The sequence below is a fragment of the Danio aesculapii genome, chromosome 23, assembly GCF_903798145.1.
Source record: "Danio aesculapii chromosome 23, fDanAes4.1, whole genome shotgun sequence".
Lineage (NCBI taxonomy): Eukaryota > Metazoa > Chordata > Actinopteri > Cypriniformes > Danionidae > Danio > Danio aesculapii.
The window spans coordinates 27,567,894-27,587,160 of NC_079457.1; the positions used below are offsets into that span (position 1 = coordinate 27,567,894).

Consider the following 19,267-nt stretch of genomic DNA (forward strand, 5'->3'; position numbering starts at 1 on the left):
TCACCGGCGCCATATTAAAGATTTGCTGCTGTTTTCTCCGTGTCGCTGTTGCCATCTTTCTGTTTCCAGCTGGACTCAGAGAGACCAGAGAGTAGCAAACATACCTCCACAATGGAAATCGACACGCTTCTGGGAGCATTTCGAGGTACTACGGGGGCTATCTAACGGATAACGAAAAAGATTTGGTAGATTCGTTAGCTTGTGAGCTATGCTAGGGAATCAAACTAGCAGCTGATGCTAGGTGCTGATTCCACCGGGAAAGCTTTGTGTATCAACAATAATCGGGGGTGATGGTTTATTAACAGTACACAGAAAATGTATTGGAGTTGACCTTGAAGATATACCCGGTCGGAAGTTAATAAAGTGGTCCGTTATCCGGGGACAGAGAGAAAGCCGGTTAGCTCTGAGCAGGTCTGATGTTACAGTGTGAGGAGAGAATACACTGCTTTAGTCACTTATTTACTGACACAACTTCTTACTTGCAGTAACTTCGTTGCATAGTCAGCACAAAAGTTTCTCGGGCTATTGTTTACGCGACTTAACCTTGATGAAGATTATAGGTGACTTTTGTTAAAGGAAAATCAAAGTTACTCAGTGAGTGATGTTTTGAAATTGACATGATGGTCTTGTTTATGGTATCTATTTTGGTTTTAGATAAGACATTGAATATACTTTAAATATACTTTATATATATAATATATACTTTACTGAATATATCTTTAAAAATCCACATTTGAGCATTTCCAGCATTATGGATGTGACATTTGCAGCAAAAACTCAAAGCATAAATCCACATAGAAGGTATATGTTAACATTATATAAAAAATAATGATGATAGAATATAGATGTAAAGTTGGTTTTATATTCAGATATTCAGACATTCTCCTTAATATAATTTCAGAAAAGTATTCTTCGCAAATTCTAAATAGGCAAATCAAATTATGTTGTGTACTGCAAACTTGTGTACTGTGCTAACGTTTTCTGTCACATCTATAACGCATGTTTATTTTCCTCATTTAAAATATAAAACATATTTACAGATTGATATTTTTCTGATTGAGGTAAAGTTAATTTTATGTTCACACATTTGGACTCTCCTTTATGCTATAATTTCAGAAAAGTATTCTTTGCAAATTTTAACAGGGAAATCATATGAGCAGTCAATGTTTATCAAAGTACAACAATACTCGCAGTCAAATAAATAGTGCTAATGTTGTTTTGAAGTCACACTTACTGAATTTCAACTCTGAAAACTGGACTGACACAGTTTCAATTTACTATAACTTCTATGTGAAGCTGCTTTGACACAATTTACATTGTAAAAGCGCGATAGAAATAAAAATGAATTGAATTGAACTTGCATGTGATTTCAGACAGACTATTCGATGTACCATGGTAAACAATGGTATGTAAAAGATTCTGACTGTATGAAAACTTTGGATAAAAATCACGGTTTCACAGTATGACAATATTGTGATTCCTGCTCTAAAATATGTTCCTCTGGGTAAAAAAAAACTTTTTTTCTGTTGAACACAATATATTTAATTTAAAAAAACATTTAAAATATTTTGGAACAGTAAACAGGGTTCAACACGAATGATTTTTTTCCCCAGTGGTTCAGATTTTTATTTTCCCTGCCAATAAATGATAAGCGAAATTCTAAGTGTTACGCAAACAAAAAGAGCAGTATGAAAAATGTGCAGATGTTTTATCGCAGTTCTACAATATTTAACAAAAGGTAGCTGACTTGCCAAACTGATGGTAAACTGTGTAAAACCTCACTTCATTTTTTTCATTGTGTTGTACCCACGTAAATGTCTGCTTCTATGACGTTAGAGACAGACATTTTCTTTTAGCCCTATGATTTGATCTGAGTTTGATTTGAGTCTTTTTGCTAGTTTTTACCAAGTTACGGAAAAAAAATAACATGCTCAAAACATCCAAACAGATAAGAGGATCCAAAATAAAAAACTGTTTACGACGTTACAGAAAAGGTAGCATTTAAAGGCTTAAAAGCACATGCTGTTTCTCAATTCCAAGACTGTATTTGCATGCTATTGACAAATTAAACTTTAGTGACAAGGCAGCATGGGCCCGATCGGACCAGTAATGGTCCTGTCTACTGTCCCGAGCGTTTCTCACGCTAGCCCCGGGCCATCAGGCAGTCCTTATTGTTGAGCCCTGGTAAAGATGTCAGGTTAAATAATTAAAGTAAATCATTGACTTCTGCTTTGTTAATTAGTTTACAAAACACAGATTTCTTTACAACTGAAAAAAGGCATCTTTGGATCTCTTTCTGTTCTTTAGATATAAAGTAAGCAAGCCACTGCAATGTTCGGGTGCAAAGCACATCGAATGCACATAGCATGTTAGTTTACAAGGCTACATTTACACTGCAAATCTTGATGGTCAGTTCTGATTTTGTGACTGTTTCCGATTATTATTATTATTTTTTTTTTTGATGACCTGCTTGCATCATCTTTTAAAAGTGACTCATATCTGATTGTCTGCTTTTACACAGCACACGGCAAGGGTGCAATGACCAGGAAAAAAGAGTGGGTGCTGACTGACAGCTGATAATAAAAGAGCGTCATTTTCTCCGTTCCAGTATTTAATCGGTTCACAGCTGAGCGCAGGGTTTCATTTTTTAAAATTCTTTTTGACAATTTGTTTTACTATCGTTTAAGACTGAAAAGTTCTCCTTCGGCCAACTTCTTTTAATCTAGGCCTTTGTACTACTGAACCTACACACAGGAGCCTAATAAAGATTTTTAATTTTATTAAAAAAAATTCAGACGGCATTTAAAGGTTTTTGCATCTAATCTTAAACTCTTTGTAAAAAAAACAAACAAAAAAAATATATACCTTAGGAACGATATAACGTTTTTTGTGGTTTTAAAACCTTCACTTTTAAAAACTGCATTAAACCTTGAAAACGATTATTGTCCCATGCCTGATAGGGAGCATGTCACAAATTGTTACAGAGTGAATGTGCGAATGTAATACCAACTTTACCTTAAAATAACCACCACTATATCTGCAGGAATGCAACTGTTGATATTTCATTAACTTTGCTGAAACCTCTATCACACGCAATTTAAAAAGGCTGTACTAATTAAATAATGTTTCAATAATGTTAACCAGCACAATATGCAATAGATTGAGGTACAGTTGGCTTTATATTCAGAGATTGACATTCAATAAAGTAGTAAAGAAGAATTTCAAAAGGGTTATACCGATTTATTATGTTTACGTACTGTTATAAGCACAACTTATGACATGGGGCCTATATTGTTTACCACACTACTTCGAATATTCGTGCTGAAGTCAGAAGTATGACTTCGAAACAACAATAACACTATTTCATTGACCGTAAACAATGTTGTACTCTGATAGTGATTGACTGCTGTTAGCATGAATATTAGATTACTTTGAAATTATATTTAGAAGGTGAAAGTCTGAATGTGCAAATATAAAACCAACTTTACCCAAAGATGCAGTAGCATTAAATAAACATTCTGCAGTACCTCCATGAAGCATGATTGTTTACTTTTTTGTTCATTGTAGATTTCGAGAAGAAGGGAGACAAGGAAAGCTGCCCAATTTTGGATCAGTTTCTATCGCATGTTGCAAGAACGGGAGAGACCATGTAAGTTCAGCAGTACTTTTACAAACTGATCTATTCAAATGCATGTTTATACTGTTGTGGAGAGAATATGCTACTGTAACATGTTGATTTATCTGATCTACAAAGATTTAGCTTCTGTAAACAGTGTCTACTTCGACCCTACTCTTAAATGTGTTGTCAACATAGTTGAAAATAACCTATGGTTTTGTTTAGACAAGACATTTTTTCTATACAAGTAAATAAACAATTGCGCTGAAAATATATTAATCGTAAATAAAGGACTAAGCCAAAAGAAAGCAAACGAATGAAATAATTGTTCAGTTAATCAAGGCTTTGATTTTAGGTTTTATCACCCAGCCCTAACCAGTCATTTACATGATCAATAAACAATGAATTTCAGTTGGAAGCATTAAAGTTTGACACACAATTGTCCCAATAAAACTACAAATTAAATCAGAATTGTGGAATGCTCATTTAATTTATTAGATTATTTAAGTGCTACATATATAAAATGAGTAATTTAATATTATTTGTTTTTTTTAAATGTGATATTAGGTGTGCATTTTTATTTAGAAATAAATAATGTCTTTAGATTGTTGTTTTTCATAAAATGTTTTATTGAAAATATTATTAATCTACTTTTACTGTGGTATTGAGGAAATGTACCTGTGGTTATCATGATCTGCATGTGCAGTGTTATTAGTTTTGGTGACATTGTTGCTAGAAGCCCCCATTAATATCTGACTGATGGACTTGCGCTTGTAAATGCTAATGTAGATCAATTACACAATTGTGAAACCTACAACTAATAAACGCCCCCATTTCAGAGTTTCAGACTCTGACTGAGAAAAAAGTATTCTAAAACATGTAATTCGTTAATGATGGTAAAATAACATTTTAAGTACAAACTAAATGCAGATGCAGCTATTTTGATTCATGTAAATGGTGGTTTTTAAAAACTAACAATTCTGCATGTTCCAGAAGATGTCAAATAAGTTACAGGCAAACTGAGAAAATGAAATCCTAAATAAATATATGATGTTCAAAACAGTGGTGTTTTCTTTTTATAACAAATGCCATAGACAGCTTATAGTTAAAATTAGTTGTAATTTATTTGCAGACACAAGTGTTCAAAAGATCATTTAAAGTAGCTTACTGTCACACATACAGCACAACATACTGTAGGCTACAGCGGCATTGCCAGTATTTTGAAGTTCCCTACTCGCGCTACTACTGCAGAATCGGTTAACCATACAACCATAGTGCATTGGTGTGAAGCAACAGTAACTCATGCCCTCAATCATATGTTCCTTACATACAGTTAGCAAGCTATAACAGTCACTCACTTTTTTAGAAGTTAATCTATTTTGGGGGAAAAAGAGTTTTGACCTACTCATGGTTTCCGCTACATTCATTCATTCTTTCATGGTGGGGCGCCACACCAAAGTTCATTCCTGCCACGGCTACATTACAGCTTCTCATTCAAAACCTTCAGTTGTTGCTGTTTTTATTTTTTTTTAAATAGCACAAATTATAATTGCACCAAAATGTATTAAATGCAAGTGAATTATAACAGAGGGAACTTTTCTGTAATCGTAGTAGTGCTGTGTGTTATTTGTTTAACCCTTTAAGGTTACATACTGACTGACTGACTGACTGACAGGGCTGCACGGTGCTTGAGGCATTGTTCATCATAGCTTTCAGTTATGATGAACACAGTTTCCATAATTATAGTTTATAGATAAAGGTCTATGGTTCTGCATACAATGACTTTATCTTGCTGAAGTTCATGGCCGTTTCACTTTACTTCAGGACACATCAATGCCGTTCTGTAGGTCTATTGGAGACATTCAACACACTAAATCGCACTTCAGCAGCGTGATTTGAGAGCGCACAAGAAAATCTGTGTTTGAGCAGCATATATTTGAGGGCGTGCAAAATGTTTTGTGCACAAACAGAGGAAATCGGCGCACAATCGAAGATATTCGCATGCTTGTATTACATGAATGCGATCTTGACTTGTAATATTACGTTCACCACGCAATGTAGGTGGTTGGAAGATCTGTGTAAAAGGCCTGCCACTACAGCTGGAAAAAAATTCTAGAGGAAACACTGCTACTCATTAAGTGGTGTAATATTTTCCAAGTGCTGTTTAATGTAAAGAGAAATTTTCAGCTAATTCTTAAACTCAGTAGTTTTAATAACTCTTTTCTAATAGCTAATGAATTTAGTTTTTGCCATGATGACTACATTATATTTTAGTGGTTATTTTGCAAGATGCTAATATTTAGATTAAAGTGCAATTTAAAGGTTTAACTAGACTTACTAGGCAAAAATAATAATAAATAATAATAATAATAATAATATTGCCTTTTGCAGTTTTTACACTTAATTACAACCAAACAAAAACAAATAAGACTTTCTGAAGACGAAACAAGCAGTAGAAAAAAATACCATCAAACAATTTAAATCTCACTTAAAAAATATATATATAAATTACTGTATCACAGGCAGTGGTGGAAAGAGTCCTGAAAAATCATACCTAAGTAAAAGTACCATTACTTGCCTAAAAATGTAGTGCCAGTAGAGTAAAAGTATCTGTTGAAAATATTGCTCAAAGTATGAGTAAAACGTAGCCCTTTCAAAAGTACTCAAGAGTAGTGAGTATTACGATGTAAAAAGCTGATACATTTACATGTAAATTGTGAATGTGTGTAAACGTAACATTCTGTAGTGCATTTAGGTATTGCACAGCAGGCACACAACATCATAAGACGTTAATATTAGGTTAGATTTAGGTTGTGATGTCAGGTGACCAAAATTCAATGTCTAGCCAGCGTCTAATGATGATGTTATTTTGATGTCCTATAACAACGTCGTGTTATAACAATGACGTTGATTTTAGGTTGTGTTAGAAGCTGACCAAAATCCAACGTCGAACCAACATCTTAAACCAACGTCATAAAGACGTCAAATACTGACATTTATTCGTCAGGTATGGCAACCAAAATAAAACGTCTGATAAACATCATAGTGGTAACATCCACACAACGTCTTTACTTTGATATTAGGTTGATTTTAGGTTTGCCTTAGACATTGACGTAGGCATAATGTTGTGTTCTGGCGTCAACATGATTTTTATTTGCAAACAAAATGCAACATCCCCACAACATTGGGGTACAACGTCAATCTGACGTCATGTTGACGTCTTGTGCTTGCTGGGTGTTTAAGGCCATTTCGGACATCCGTCATCTTGTCATCAGTGACATGCATCTAAACAGTCTTTGGGTCAATGCGTGTAAAGATTTTGGACATCTTGGACACGTTTAATTTTCTAAACAGTTTACTGCAATCATCAATTGCCCATGTCTTGAGGTAGTTTATTTGGATGTGATTTGCCTTCTATGTGCGTGGGAATTACAGGACTGATTTTTTTCTAACCCCCATAGACAAGAAAAAATGAAGTAGTGACTGCAGGTTGAAGCAAAGTAGTGGAGTAAAAGTAGCGATACTGCATTAAAAATGTACTCGAGTCAAAGTAAAAGTACACATTTTTAAAACGACTTGGTAAATTACAATTTCTGAGAAAAATCACTCAATTACAGTAATCTGAGTATTTGTAATTTACTTTACACCACTGATCATAGGTGGGCTAATTATTTTGTTGTCATCTATGTATGTACTGTAAATGAGAAGTATCTTGAAATTTATTCTAGAATTGCCCATTTCGTCATATTTTTATCTTATTGAAGCTGTTCCTTACTATGCCTCTAGGATTCAGTGGTCTCAGTTTAAAAGCTACTTCCTCTTCAAACTGGAAAAAGTGATGGATGATTTTAAAGCCTCATGTCCAGAGCAGCGGGGACCTGCAAATCCAAATGTTGAGTACATTCCTTTTGAAGAAATGAAGCAGAGGATTCTCAAAATCGTCAATGGGTACAACGGGTAAGACACGATAAACATATTCCACAGGTGTTTATTTCCTGTGTGAAAATATTTCATAATAAAGTTGCAACAATTGTTTTTTAGGATTCCTTTCACTATTCAACGTCTCTGTGAGCTGCTTACTGAGCCAAAAAGAAACTACGCAGGAACAGACAAGTTCCTCAGGGGTGTGGAGAAGGTATGTTGATACTTTCTATTATAGATTTAATTTGTGCCATGGTTTCTTAATGTCTTAATGGAGATTTACTTAAAGGGATGGTTCTTCCCTAAACATGATAGCTTTGTCATCATTTACTTACCCTCCACTTGTATCAAACTTGTATGAGTTTTTTTTTTTTTTTAGATTTTTTTAAGCTGGGCTGATAAATTGATGTCTTGAGTTTTGTTTATCAGTTCTGCAAATTATTTATTTATTTATTTTTAATTAATTTATTCTTTTCTTTTATTATTATGATTATTATTGTTATTTCTTTCTTTCTAGTTAATTTTATTCTTTTATTTTATTATTATTTATTTATTTTATTTTTAATTAAATTTATTAATTTTTTTTTTGAATGGATCATGATTCTTTTTGTAATCCATTCTGAGCTTGGTTTTGAAGAGCAGATGGCGTTCTATGCTAGGTTTTAATCATTCACTCTTATGCCCACAAAGAAAAGCTATAATATAGGCATAAAGGCCCTGGTATACTTCAAATAACTAACTGAATTGACATCATTTGGACAAATCCGGCCAAAATTAAGTTTGTTTTGTGTTTGATTTGGCAGTTTGAAACTGCTTACCACTCTTGTACTGAACACTCTTGTATGTCCTTAAATTTTCCTTTTATTAATGAATATTTTAGTTTTAAGAAGTATAATTGTAAGGATTGGCTGTACAAGCATACATCGCCATCTGTTGGTAAAAACTAAGCTCAGAATGAGTTCAAAGAGAGATGGAATTCATTGAATTCATCTCAAAATCAACACAGAATTGATTCTCAAATTTCAGTCCATCAATTTGTTGTCCCAGCCCTATTGAATATAGAAATGTTGGTCACTAACTACATTTAGTTGTTCATGAATAATGTGCTTGTTTCTAATAATCAGAGTAAGGGCTTAATCGCAATTTAATGTTACATGTCATGAGCAAAGCACTTAATCCCATTTACATGCCATTTCCATTATTGCATTATTCTATTGTTCCAACAAGCCCGAATCACATGGGGCTTCCGCGTCAACCTTTGATGGAGGGGGTGTCTGATGTTGGGGCTGACGTGATCATCATAGCAGCATCAGCCAATGAAATTAGTCCGCAATCGGCTACTGTCTGAGCTGGGGTATTTGCATTAAGCGATTTGATTGGCTGATGCTTCCGTTGGCACTTGAAAAGTTGAGAAATTTCCAACTTCTGTAGCAAGCAACGCCACTGAAGCGGTGCAGATGGATCCACAATTCAGTTCGACAACACTTGATGTCACACATTCAAAGTGATTGGGAAGCATTGACGCTGACGCATCGTGTGAATTGGGCTTCTTATTCTTACTTCACTTTTATTTACTCAATCACTTTCCTTCTGCGTAGTCCCTGATTTATCTGGGGTCACCACAACAGAATGAACGATTGGCAATTACTCTGGCATATGTTATATGCGGTTGATGCCCTTCTAGCTGCAACCAAGCACTTGGAAACACCCATACACTCAAACCAGCAACCTTCTTGCTGTGAGGCGACAGTGCTTACCACGGAGCGACTGTGCTCCCTTTCACTTTGATCTATTTCCACCTAATGCAAAACACTTTTGTATGGTTGAATTCTGTGCCATAGAAATACCACTTTAGCTGGGTTTCGTCTGCGTTGCCGTCAAGTTCTTCATGCCATTTCGGAATGAGCAAACAGAGGCTGGTGTTAAGGAGTTAACAGAATTCCGGAATATGGAGTGTAGGGGAAGTTTTACAATGTCACGGATATCATTCATAGAGCTGTGTGAACTTGTTGGTCACCGAATGAATCCACAAGAGTTTTTCATTCATGCACCTGACTAACAAAACTGCGAACAGATTTGAAATCGCATTCCATAGATGGCACACTGGACCTTCACCCTCACACGCACTGTGTTCAAAATGGAAATAACTATAGACTGTAAAAAAATATGCACAACGCGACAGTGCCATTTTCCATTAAATACTTCAAATGCAAAATGCCTCGTGATGGACACAAACGGTAGAAAAAACTACTGAAAAAGGAGCCTGGGCATGCGCAGTAGGACTACCTGATGGAGCCGGAGACTGAGCTGCAGAATTAAACTTCCAACCAAACGCGTGTATGTCAAATCAACCACGCCCCTGAACTTCTCATTTGACTGCCTGTATCTGCACTGTAACAAAGGCTCGCTAACTAAATATAAGCACTTGCATTTAAAAACGCTTAATATACCATTTATTCAAAATCTGTGATGTAAACTGTTTTTAATAATTTAATAAAAACATCCCTCTCACCAATCTTTCATACAGTCTTGCCTAAATTAGACTAAGCTGTAAGACGACAAGATGCTTTTCCTCGTCATGGCTAGGTGTTTATCAGCAAACAACTAGGATGAATCCCGACAAAGCTCACACATTACCAAACAAACAGTGATGAATTAGATCCTGCAGGTCAGAAAGGATAGTTTATTGCTGAACAGCTCATTTTATCATGGTAAAATAACACAAAAATCGAACATTGATACTTCAGTCTCCTCTCAAAGCTCCGATGGTCTGCTTGGAGAAGTTGTCAATCACAACTGTCAATCATGATGACATGCCCCATTTTTATAGCATTAAATTACTATCTAAAATCATAATCTTTACAAAAACGAACATCTGAACCTACATCAGCTTGATAACCAGTGCGTTAATTGACCAAAACCATCTTTCAGGAAATTTCATTGCAAGTGTTATTAATTTTTAAAGTTGGACTGAAGTCTCGTTTGATAACATGGAGAAGACAGGCTTTGCCTCCATAGGGTGATCTAACAGCCAAGAGCGTTACTCAAAAGCAGGCATGATGCACACTTGGAAAAGTGCTATTAAGGTAGTTTACATCCCTGAATACTTGAATTAAAATTGGTCTATGCCACCTTTGTTAATGTGATTATGCTTACTGCAATTATGAGCTTGCATTATTTCTATCAAATTATTGTGTTTACATCAAATAAAGTTTAGTCGCAATATTGCCAAAATCCTATTATAATTACATTAAGATGGTACATTTAACATATTCAATGTTAATTATTAAATTCCATAGTAATTTTGTTCATACTATGTATTTTGTTCATACAATTCAGTGGTTACTTACCAATCCAATGTTTAATCAAGATGGTGGAGGGTGAGTAAATTTGTAAATTCTCTGGAAGTACAATGCCTTCAGTTATGTTTCCTGTTGGTTTCAATTAAATTGTTTTTGTTTTTTTATTTCCAGAATGTAATGGTGGTCAGTTGTGTGTATCCTACCTCAGAGTGAGTGAACCTTTCTTTATGTTCTATTTTTTGGTTTATTGTGTGGGATTTCAATATCAGCTTTCATCCAACTATTCTGCTTTCCTTAATTCTACTATTCATAATATTTTTTTTAACAGGAAAAAAGGGTCAAGTTGTGTGAACCGAATGAATGGTGTCATGTTTCCTGGCAACACTTCAGCTTTTCCAGATAGGTGAGTTTATCACTTTAACCACCACTGTGGAGAACTTTGATAATAGCCTTATTGGTCACTGATTTCAGTGATTCAGTTCGAAATGTTAGTAATTGCTTAAAAGAGATTGATGGCTTGATGTCTGTAACAGAAATGTGAATGGTCCAGGAACACCAAGGCCGCTGAATAGACCAAAACACTCCTTGTCCAGCAATGTAGCTACAAACGGCCTTCCTGACAGCACAGAAAGCAAAGAACAAGCCTCTGAGCAATCAGAGAGGACAGTCAGGTAAGTTTGAAATACAGTTGAAGTCAGAATTATTAGCCCCCCTTGAATTTTCTTTTCTTTTTTAATTATTTACCAAATGATGTTTAACAGAGCAAGGAAATTTTCACAGTATGTCTGATAATATTTTTTCTTCTGAAGAAAGTCTTATTCAACCCAGGCTCATTCTGAAAACGTACTTCACGGACGTATCTGGAGACCACGAAATACGTCCTGGCGGCACGTTTTTCTGCAGTTTTTGTTTTTGCGAATCCTCCAGAGGCCGCTGTGTACGCTTTTTGAGATCTCAAATTTCCCTTGGGAGTGCCGTTCTCGCGTAAACCCACCAGAGGCTACTGTCGACTCACTTTTTGACAGACTTTCTGACTGACTGAGCGAACGATCGGCTGACCCACCCTCCCCCTTTCCTAAACTCAACCAATTTTATCGATTGAGCCGCCCTCCCACCTCCCTAAACCCTACCAACACGTTTCAAAAGCAATCCAAAAAATATATATATATATTTTATTTTTTTTACCATGTTTTCAGATTTTACCACATTCTCAACCTGCTATTTACTTATTTGTTTTATATTTTGGATTCGGTTTTTGTCTTACCTGCTTTCTGGAACCGCTCTTCACCGGACTTGAACCCCCGTCTTCGTGGTCAACTCCGCCGATGTACGTGGCGCGCTAACGGGACAAACTGGTTGCAGCCGGAATGCCATCCATACAGAGGTCAGCTGGTAAGCGCGAAAAGAAACGGCGTCACACCGCCCTGTAGCATTTGTTTAAAAAAATGAAATGCAGCCATACTCGCCTCCGCTTACGTAATTCGCTGTCTCCAGAAACGTCCGCAGGGCTACGTTTTCACAATGATCCTATGTTGGTCTTATTTGTTGTATTTTGGCTAGAATAAAAGCAGTTTTAGATTTTTTTTTTTAAAAGCCATTTTAAGATTAAAATGATTAGCCCCTTTAATCCATATGTTTTTTCGATAGTCTACAGAACAAACCATTGTTATACATTAATTTGCTTAATTACCCTAACCTGCCTAGTTTACCTAATTAACCTAGTTAAGCATTTAAATGTCACTTTAAGCTGTATAGAAGTGTCTTGAAAAATATCTAGTGAAATATTATTTATTTTCATCATGGCAAAGATAAAATAAATCAGTTATTAGAAATGAGTTATTAAAACTATTATGTTTAGACGTGTTGAAAAAAATCTTCTCTCCGTTAAATAGAAATTGGCTAATAATTCTGACTTCAACTGTACCAGTGCATGCGACACGCTTGTTCAAACCGTTAAAAAGAATATACATTGAGATATACACTCACCGGCCACTACAACTGCTCGTTAATGCACATTTCTAATCAGCCAATCACATGACAGCAACTCAATGCATTTATGCATGTAAAGATGGTTAAAACTGTCTGCTTTAGATCAAACCGAGCATCAGAATGAGGAAAATAGATTATTTAAGTGACTTGGATTGTGGCATGGTTGTTGGTGCCAGACGGGCTGGTCTGAGTATTTCAGAAACTGCTGATCTACTGGGATTTTCATGCACAACCATATCTAGGGTTTACAGAGAATGGTTCAAAAAAGAGAAAATATCCAGTGAGCGGCAGTTCTCTGGGCACAAATGCCTTGTTGATGCCAGAGGTCTGAGGAGAATGGCCATCAGGTTTGAGCTGATAGAAAGGCAACAGTAACAACACACCGAACCTTGAGGTGGATGGGCTACAGCAGCAGAAGACCACACCGGGTGCCGCTCCTGTCAGCCAAGAACAAGAAACTGAGGCTACAATTCACTCAGGTTCACCAAAATTGGACAATAGAAGATTGGAAAACGTTGGCTGGTCTAATGAGTCTCGATTTCTGCTGTGACATTTGGATGTTCGAGTCAGAATTTGTCGTCAACAACATGAAAGCATGGCTTTATCCTACATTGTATCAATGGTTCAGGCTGATGGTGGCAGTGTAATAGTATGGGGAATCATTTTTTGGCACACTTTGAGCTCATTAGTACCATCGTGTCAACACCACAGTCTACCTGAGTATTGTTGCTGACCATGTCGATCCCTTTATGACCACAGTGTATCCATCTTCTGATGGCTATTTCCAGCAGGATAACGTGCGAATCATCTCAGACTGGTTTCTTGAACATAACAATAAGTTCACTGTACTAAATGGCCTCCACAGTCACCAGAGCTCAATCCAATAGAGCACCTTAGGTATGTAGTGGAATGGGAGATTCGCATCATAGATGTGCAGATAACAAATCTGCTGCAACTGCGTGATGCTATCATGTCAGTATGGACCAAATTCTCTGAGGAATATTTCCAGTACCTTGTTGAAGCTATGCCATGAAGGATTAACGCAGTTCTGAAGGCAAAAGGGGGTCCAACCCGGTACTAGTAAGGTGTACCTAATAAAGTGGCCGGTGAGTGTATATAGAGAGATTTGCTGAATGCATTTTTATTGGGGGTTATAACAGTATGTTTCTGCAGTTTTCTTAATACAGTATCTACTGTATAATTAGTTGTAAAGATGTAGGAATAATCACATTCACTTGTGCCTCACAGCTGTTTCAACTGTTTCAAGGCAATGATCTGTTATGCCATATCAAAGAGCATTAAAACAGTGTTTATTGTTTGAATTTTCTGTTAAAAATGAACAGAATTTGGAAGAAGAAACTTTTTATTTTTATTTCAAAGTAACAAAACAAATCTTCTAGCGATTGTTGGAATGGATGTGTGCTAAAAATGACTGGTAAACGTTTCTACATGCATCAACTAAAATGCCATAGGCTGTTATCTTTGGAGTTCTAAAATCTGTTTCAAATATCAAATTTTGTACAAGGGTGAAAACGATGCTGTTTTTGTTTTGTAAACGTGCCACATAAGTTTCAAATTATGTACAAAGTTATCCTTATTCATAAATCAAGAATCAAACTAAATTGCTTGGTAATTGATGTGTCTGTGCTCTTTGGATAATAGATTCATAAAAATACACAAAAAATCATAAATCCAAGGCTCTCAAAGTAGGTGAAAAAGTTAAAAAACCTTTATTGAAATTTGTATTGTTATAAAAAAACATCTCTTGCCTTCATCAGGGTGTACAAATGTATTTTTGCTTGATAGCTCTTGTACATGCAATATTTAAAGACTCTCCAGGAAAACTTAAACTGTATTTTGTTTTATCTTTGATTCTATTGTATTTATATAGGCTTGTATAAAAATAAACCCCAAACATTCTGAATAATTTTTGTTTATCTTATTATTTTATATTATCATTATATTAACCTAGAACTGTTCAAGTCATGGTGAAATTTTTATTGTGTGTGATTTTAAAAATGAAGTTTATACTTGCCTGAATCTGTATATAACGTTCAGGACTATTGTTTTTGTTTTAGCGAGTCTTCGGCATCAGAAGCAGAAGGTTTACATAGTGGTCCAGTGAAGAGTAAACATCGTGATGACGAAGATGCTACACATGCTGAGACACATGAAGCAAAGAGGCTCAAGTTTGACAAGGAGGAAGAGGAGGAGGGGGAGGAGGAGGAAGACGATGAAGATGGGGATGGAATGAAGAAAGAGATTGATGAACAGCACTCGCCCTGCACATCAGTAGCCGAGAGCTCATCAGACGTAACGCAGTCTTCAACAGACGTCAATGCTGAGGTGAAGGATGAAGACCAAGGTATGTCCTATTTACGGTTTCAAATCCTAACCTGTTTCTACCTGGTATTAACATGTTTTTAGGCATGCTGTCATAAATGGTCAGCCAGGATGCATCACTGTTTAATAAACATTGATTTAAATAGTACCTGTTTGATTTTTGTGATCAATTAAAGAATCGAATGAATCAAAGCTAATGCAGTATACCTAATCAAATCACAGTATGGATTGTTGTCTATGAATATCAAACAAATTTAAATATGAGATCTGCATTTTTTGAGTCCGAGAATTATGGATGCACTGAAAGGAAAATTCTGGATGCACTTGACCAAAAATTAAAAAAAAATAGTTTTTAATAATTTTTTATTTGATCAAATGAAAATTTTTTTAAGCTTAATAAAAAAAAAACACAAGCTAAAAAAGTACAGATGGTTATTTTCAGAGCTGATCACATTTTCCATTTTTGAAAAGTGATGAAATATTGTCTTTCTGACTACCTGTCAAAATAAAAGTCTGGTTTTAATTTAATCTTTTGTTTAAATTGTTAAATTGGCAGTGTTGTTTTTAGTTTTTCATAAATTGTTAAATTTAAAGTTTCATGATTTCAATCTAATATACATGCCTTTTAACTATTGAAATTATTTGTTAAAATTGAGTCCAGTAAAAAATCAACAGTGGGAAAAAATGGAAGCCCAAAAAATTAAAGCAAAAAAAAGTTACTCTGGAATTAAATGGAATTGAGGGCCCTATGTATGTTTTGAGACTAGTTGCGAGTGTCTACACCAGGGCTTTTCAAAGTTTGGATGAAAAGTGTGGATTAGGGCTGTGCGATATGGGCGAAAGAAACCTATCATGATTTTCTTGAACAGTATTTCGATTTTAATCACGATTTTGACACACAGATGTTTTACAAATGGAATCTAATTGTTTTCCTTTGGAAATGTTTCAGATCTTTATCAAAGACCTGTAACGTGTCTCTAAAACAGACATAAGGCAAAATAAAAATCACCTAGTAAAGGTGTAACAAATTGTCTCTAGAACAGCCCTATAGCAAAACAAACAAATAGACAAAAACTTGCCTTGAAATAGTGTGTGCCGTCAAACACAAGTAGACTTTGATGTTCTGTTTGACCACATGTTAGGAGTAGTTGTGTGTATTTTGGTATGTCGTTTTTTTTTTTTTTTGTGCTCAAAATCATAGACCTCTTTGTGACGCTGCTATAAAATAGTTCGTTCATATATTGCATCTTTTGCCTCCACAAGTTCGTTATTTCCAATGAAGTTGCCCAGCTTGCTCGCATATTGGGAATGACGTGCGAATATGCCAGGCGCAACTAGTTAAAAACATCTCTGCTTTCAAAATGCTGCAAGCGAACCGCGAGTCATGTAACAAGAACTGAGCGATCAGCTTCATACTTTATATAGAATTTACACATTTAGGTAGTAGGGGTGGGCGGTACACCGGTGTCATAGTCATCACCGGTGTGACATTGCGCCACGACATGGATTTTCTAATACCGTCAATACCGTGATAAATCAATTATGCGCCTTGAATGGCTGCATTTACATCAATAATAGCTAATTCTAAATAATAAGGCATTCAATTTTCTTCAAACGTTCAGTTGTGGTCTGAATACATGTCCTTATACTACAGGGCTCGAAATTGCAACCATTTTGGTCGTATGAGCGCCCGAAATTTAATCTATGCGCCCTCATAATATATTTGGGAGCATTTGTGTGTCTGAATTAGGGCTGTGACGGTAATGGAAGAAATCATGCGGTATGTCGGTTAACCGCGAAGATATCTAAAAATAAGCATTTTTAACGCACCGCTGTAATTTCTATATCCCAGTCCCTTTATCAACATTTTTAATACAAGTCATTATTTTAAAGAATATGACTTGAGAATATGATTTTACCTCAGCGCTGCACTTTTCTCCTTCGCCCTCGCGCTGAGCAGGTGACGGAGTGTTGTGAAGTAGTTAAACTCTCCTCAGTTTAATTTACAGTGTCAAACTGGCACAGGAATATCAGTATATTAATATAGGCTTTGCTAAAAGGCTGGTCAAATGTGGGTCTTTTTTTACAGAAGCTTTTAACAGACGCGCATGCTGCAACCGGTGATGAGTCAACAATCGCAAATATTTGACTTATTTAAAGTAGGCTATAGGCTTTAGCATATAATAATTTTGTGTAAAGACATTTATAAAAAATGTAGCTAATATATCACAGGGTTTTGTGTAGCAATTACAGTGGAGCATTAATTAAATCCTTTTTTTCCCGTGGAGTGAAACAAACACTACACAGTTGTGTAGCGGATGGGGACGCACAAAAATATACAATTCAGATATTTTCGTCGGAAGAAAAATATTCTTTGAACGAATTTTGTTTTGTACAATTTGTATCTTAGTTTTTGTCGGTCAGTTATTTACAAAATAAACAAGAATAACTAATAAACTGAAGTGAAGCGATGTGCCTCAGGGTCCGCTATATGCCGCGGCCAAAACACAAACTAAATACAATCGTAATATAAATAAAATAAAAGTGAAATATTCAGTTTCGAATATCTCGAATAGGCTGCTCTTTTAATTTTGATCATACAGTTAACAAAGATTCCATATTCGAAACTGAATATTTCACTTTTATTTTATTTATATTACGATTGTATTTAACAGACCAGTTTGTGTTTTGGCCGCGGCATATAGCGGACCATGAGGCACATCGCTTCACCTCAAAGGTTATTAGTTATTCTTGTTTATTTTGTAAATAACTGACCGACAAAAACTAAGATACAAATTGTACAAAACAAAATTCGTTCAAAGAATATTTTTCTTCCGACGAAAATATCTGAATTGTATATTTTTGTGCGTCTCCATTCGCTACACATCTGTGCAGTGTTTGTTTCGCTCTACGGGAAAAAAGGATTTAATTAATACTCCACTGTAATTGCTACACAAACCCCTGTGATATATTAGCTACATTTTTAATAAACTTCTTTACACACAATTATTATATGCTAAAGCCTATAGCCTACTTTAAATAAGTCAAATATATGCGATTGTTGACTCATCACCGGTCGCAGCATGCTGTTTATAGCTTCTGTAAAAAAAAGACCCACATTTGACCAGCCTTTTAGCAAAGCCTATATTAATATACTGATATTCCTGTGCCAGTTTGACACTGTAAATTAAACTGAGGAGAGTTTAACTACTTCACAACACTCCGTCACCTGCTCAGCGTGAGGGCGAAGGAGAAAAGTGCAGCGCTGAGGTAAAATCATATTCTTAAGTCATATTCTTTAAAATAATGACTTGTATTAAAAATGTTGATAAAGGGATTGGGATATAGAAATTACAGCGGTGCGTTAAAAATGCTTATTTTCTGTGGAGCGATTGATTTGAGTTAGTAGGTCTGCTTTATTAAAATAAGCTTAAAAAACAGCCTATGCTGGTTATAAAAAGGATTCGGTGTTTTCGTTTTGTAATCTAAATTTGTAATTTAAGTGGAAAATACTCAGGGCAGGCCTTTTATTCCTTTTATTTAGTTTATTCTGTTTTTCTATACAATCCTGAAAGATTCACAAGCAAAAATCAATACTAAACTAAAATGGGCGGTGATGACTGTAATAACCACATCACTGCGGTTGACATCTCATTATGGCGGTGATGCGGTTACCGTCACACCCCTAGTCTGAATATAATGGTTGTAGTGCAATCTGATTTGATTTTCTCTAAAAACTTGCTGAATCGTTCTACCCTGCTGAAGTATTGGTTATTAGCTGTCAGTCACTCAACGCTTCCCGCTGTCAGATAACAGGGAGCTTTTGTTACTGCAGGAAATGCAAACGGCTAAAGAGTGAAAATTGCACAGGTTTGCAAACCTCACCTAAAGTTATAATAATAATAATAATGGCGCAGATGACAGCGATCATAACATGAGGTAAATGTTGATCCGCCAGCTGAGATCAATCGAGTGTTTTCGGAGAAGGTGCCCGAATCTCGATGCGTTGCATTCACCGCGTGTTCAGCGCAAATGTCCGCTAAATATAAAGTCTAATACTGTAGACATCATCGCCAAAGAAACTCGCCTTTACTAA

General features: G+C 35.6%; 1 protein-coding gene across 1 annotated transcript in view; it reads left to right on the forward strand.

Annotated features, from left to right (window-relative positions):
- ppp4r2a (protein phosphatase 4, regulatory subunit 2a) overlaps positions 1–19,267 on the forward strand; it is a 26,823-nt gene continuing 7,556 nt past the window's right edge. The window contains exons 1-8 of the mRNA XM_056448884.1: positions 1–145; positions 3,568–3,649; positions 7,403–7,573; positions 7,658–7,751; positions 11,011–11,048; positions 11,168–11,242; positions 11,373–11,510; positions 14,907–15,193. Coding sequence (XP_056304859.1) covers positions 112–145; positions 3,568–3,649; positions 7,403–7,573; positions 7,658–7,751; positions 11,011–11,048; positions 11,168–11,242; positions 11,373–11,510; positions 14,907–15,193 — 919 coding nt within the window. The 5' untranslated portion in view covers positions 1–111. The remainder of the gene's footprint in view (positions 146–3,567; positions 3,650–7,402; positions 7,574–7,657; positions 7,752–11,010; positions 11,049–11,167; positions 11,243–11,372; positions 11,511–14,906; positions 15,194–19,267) is intronic.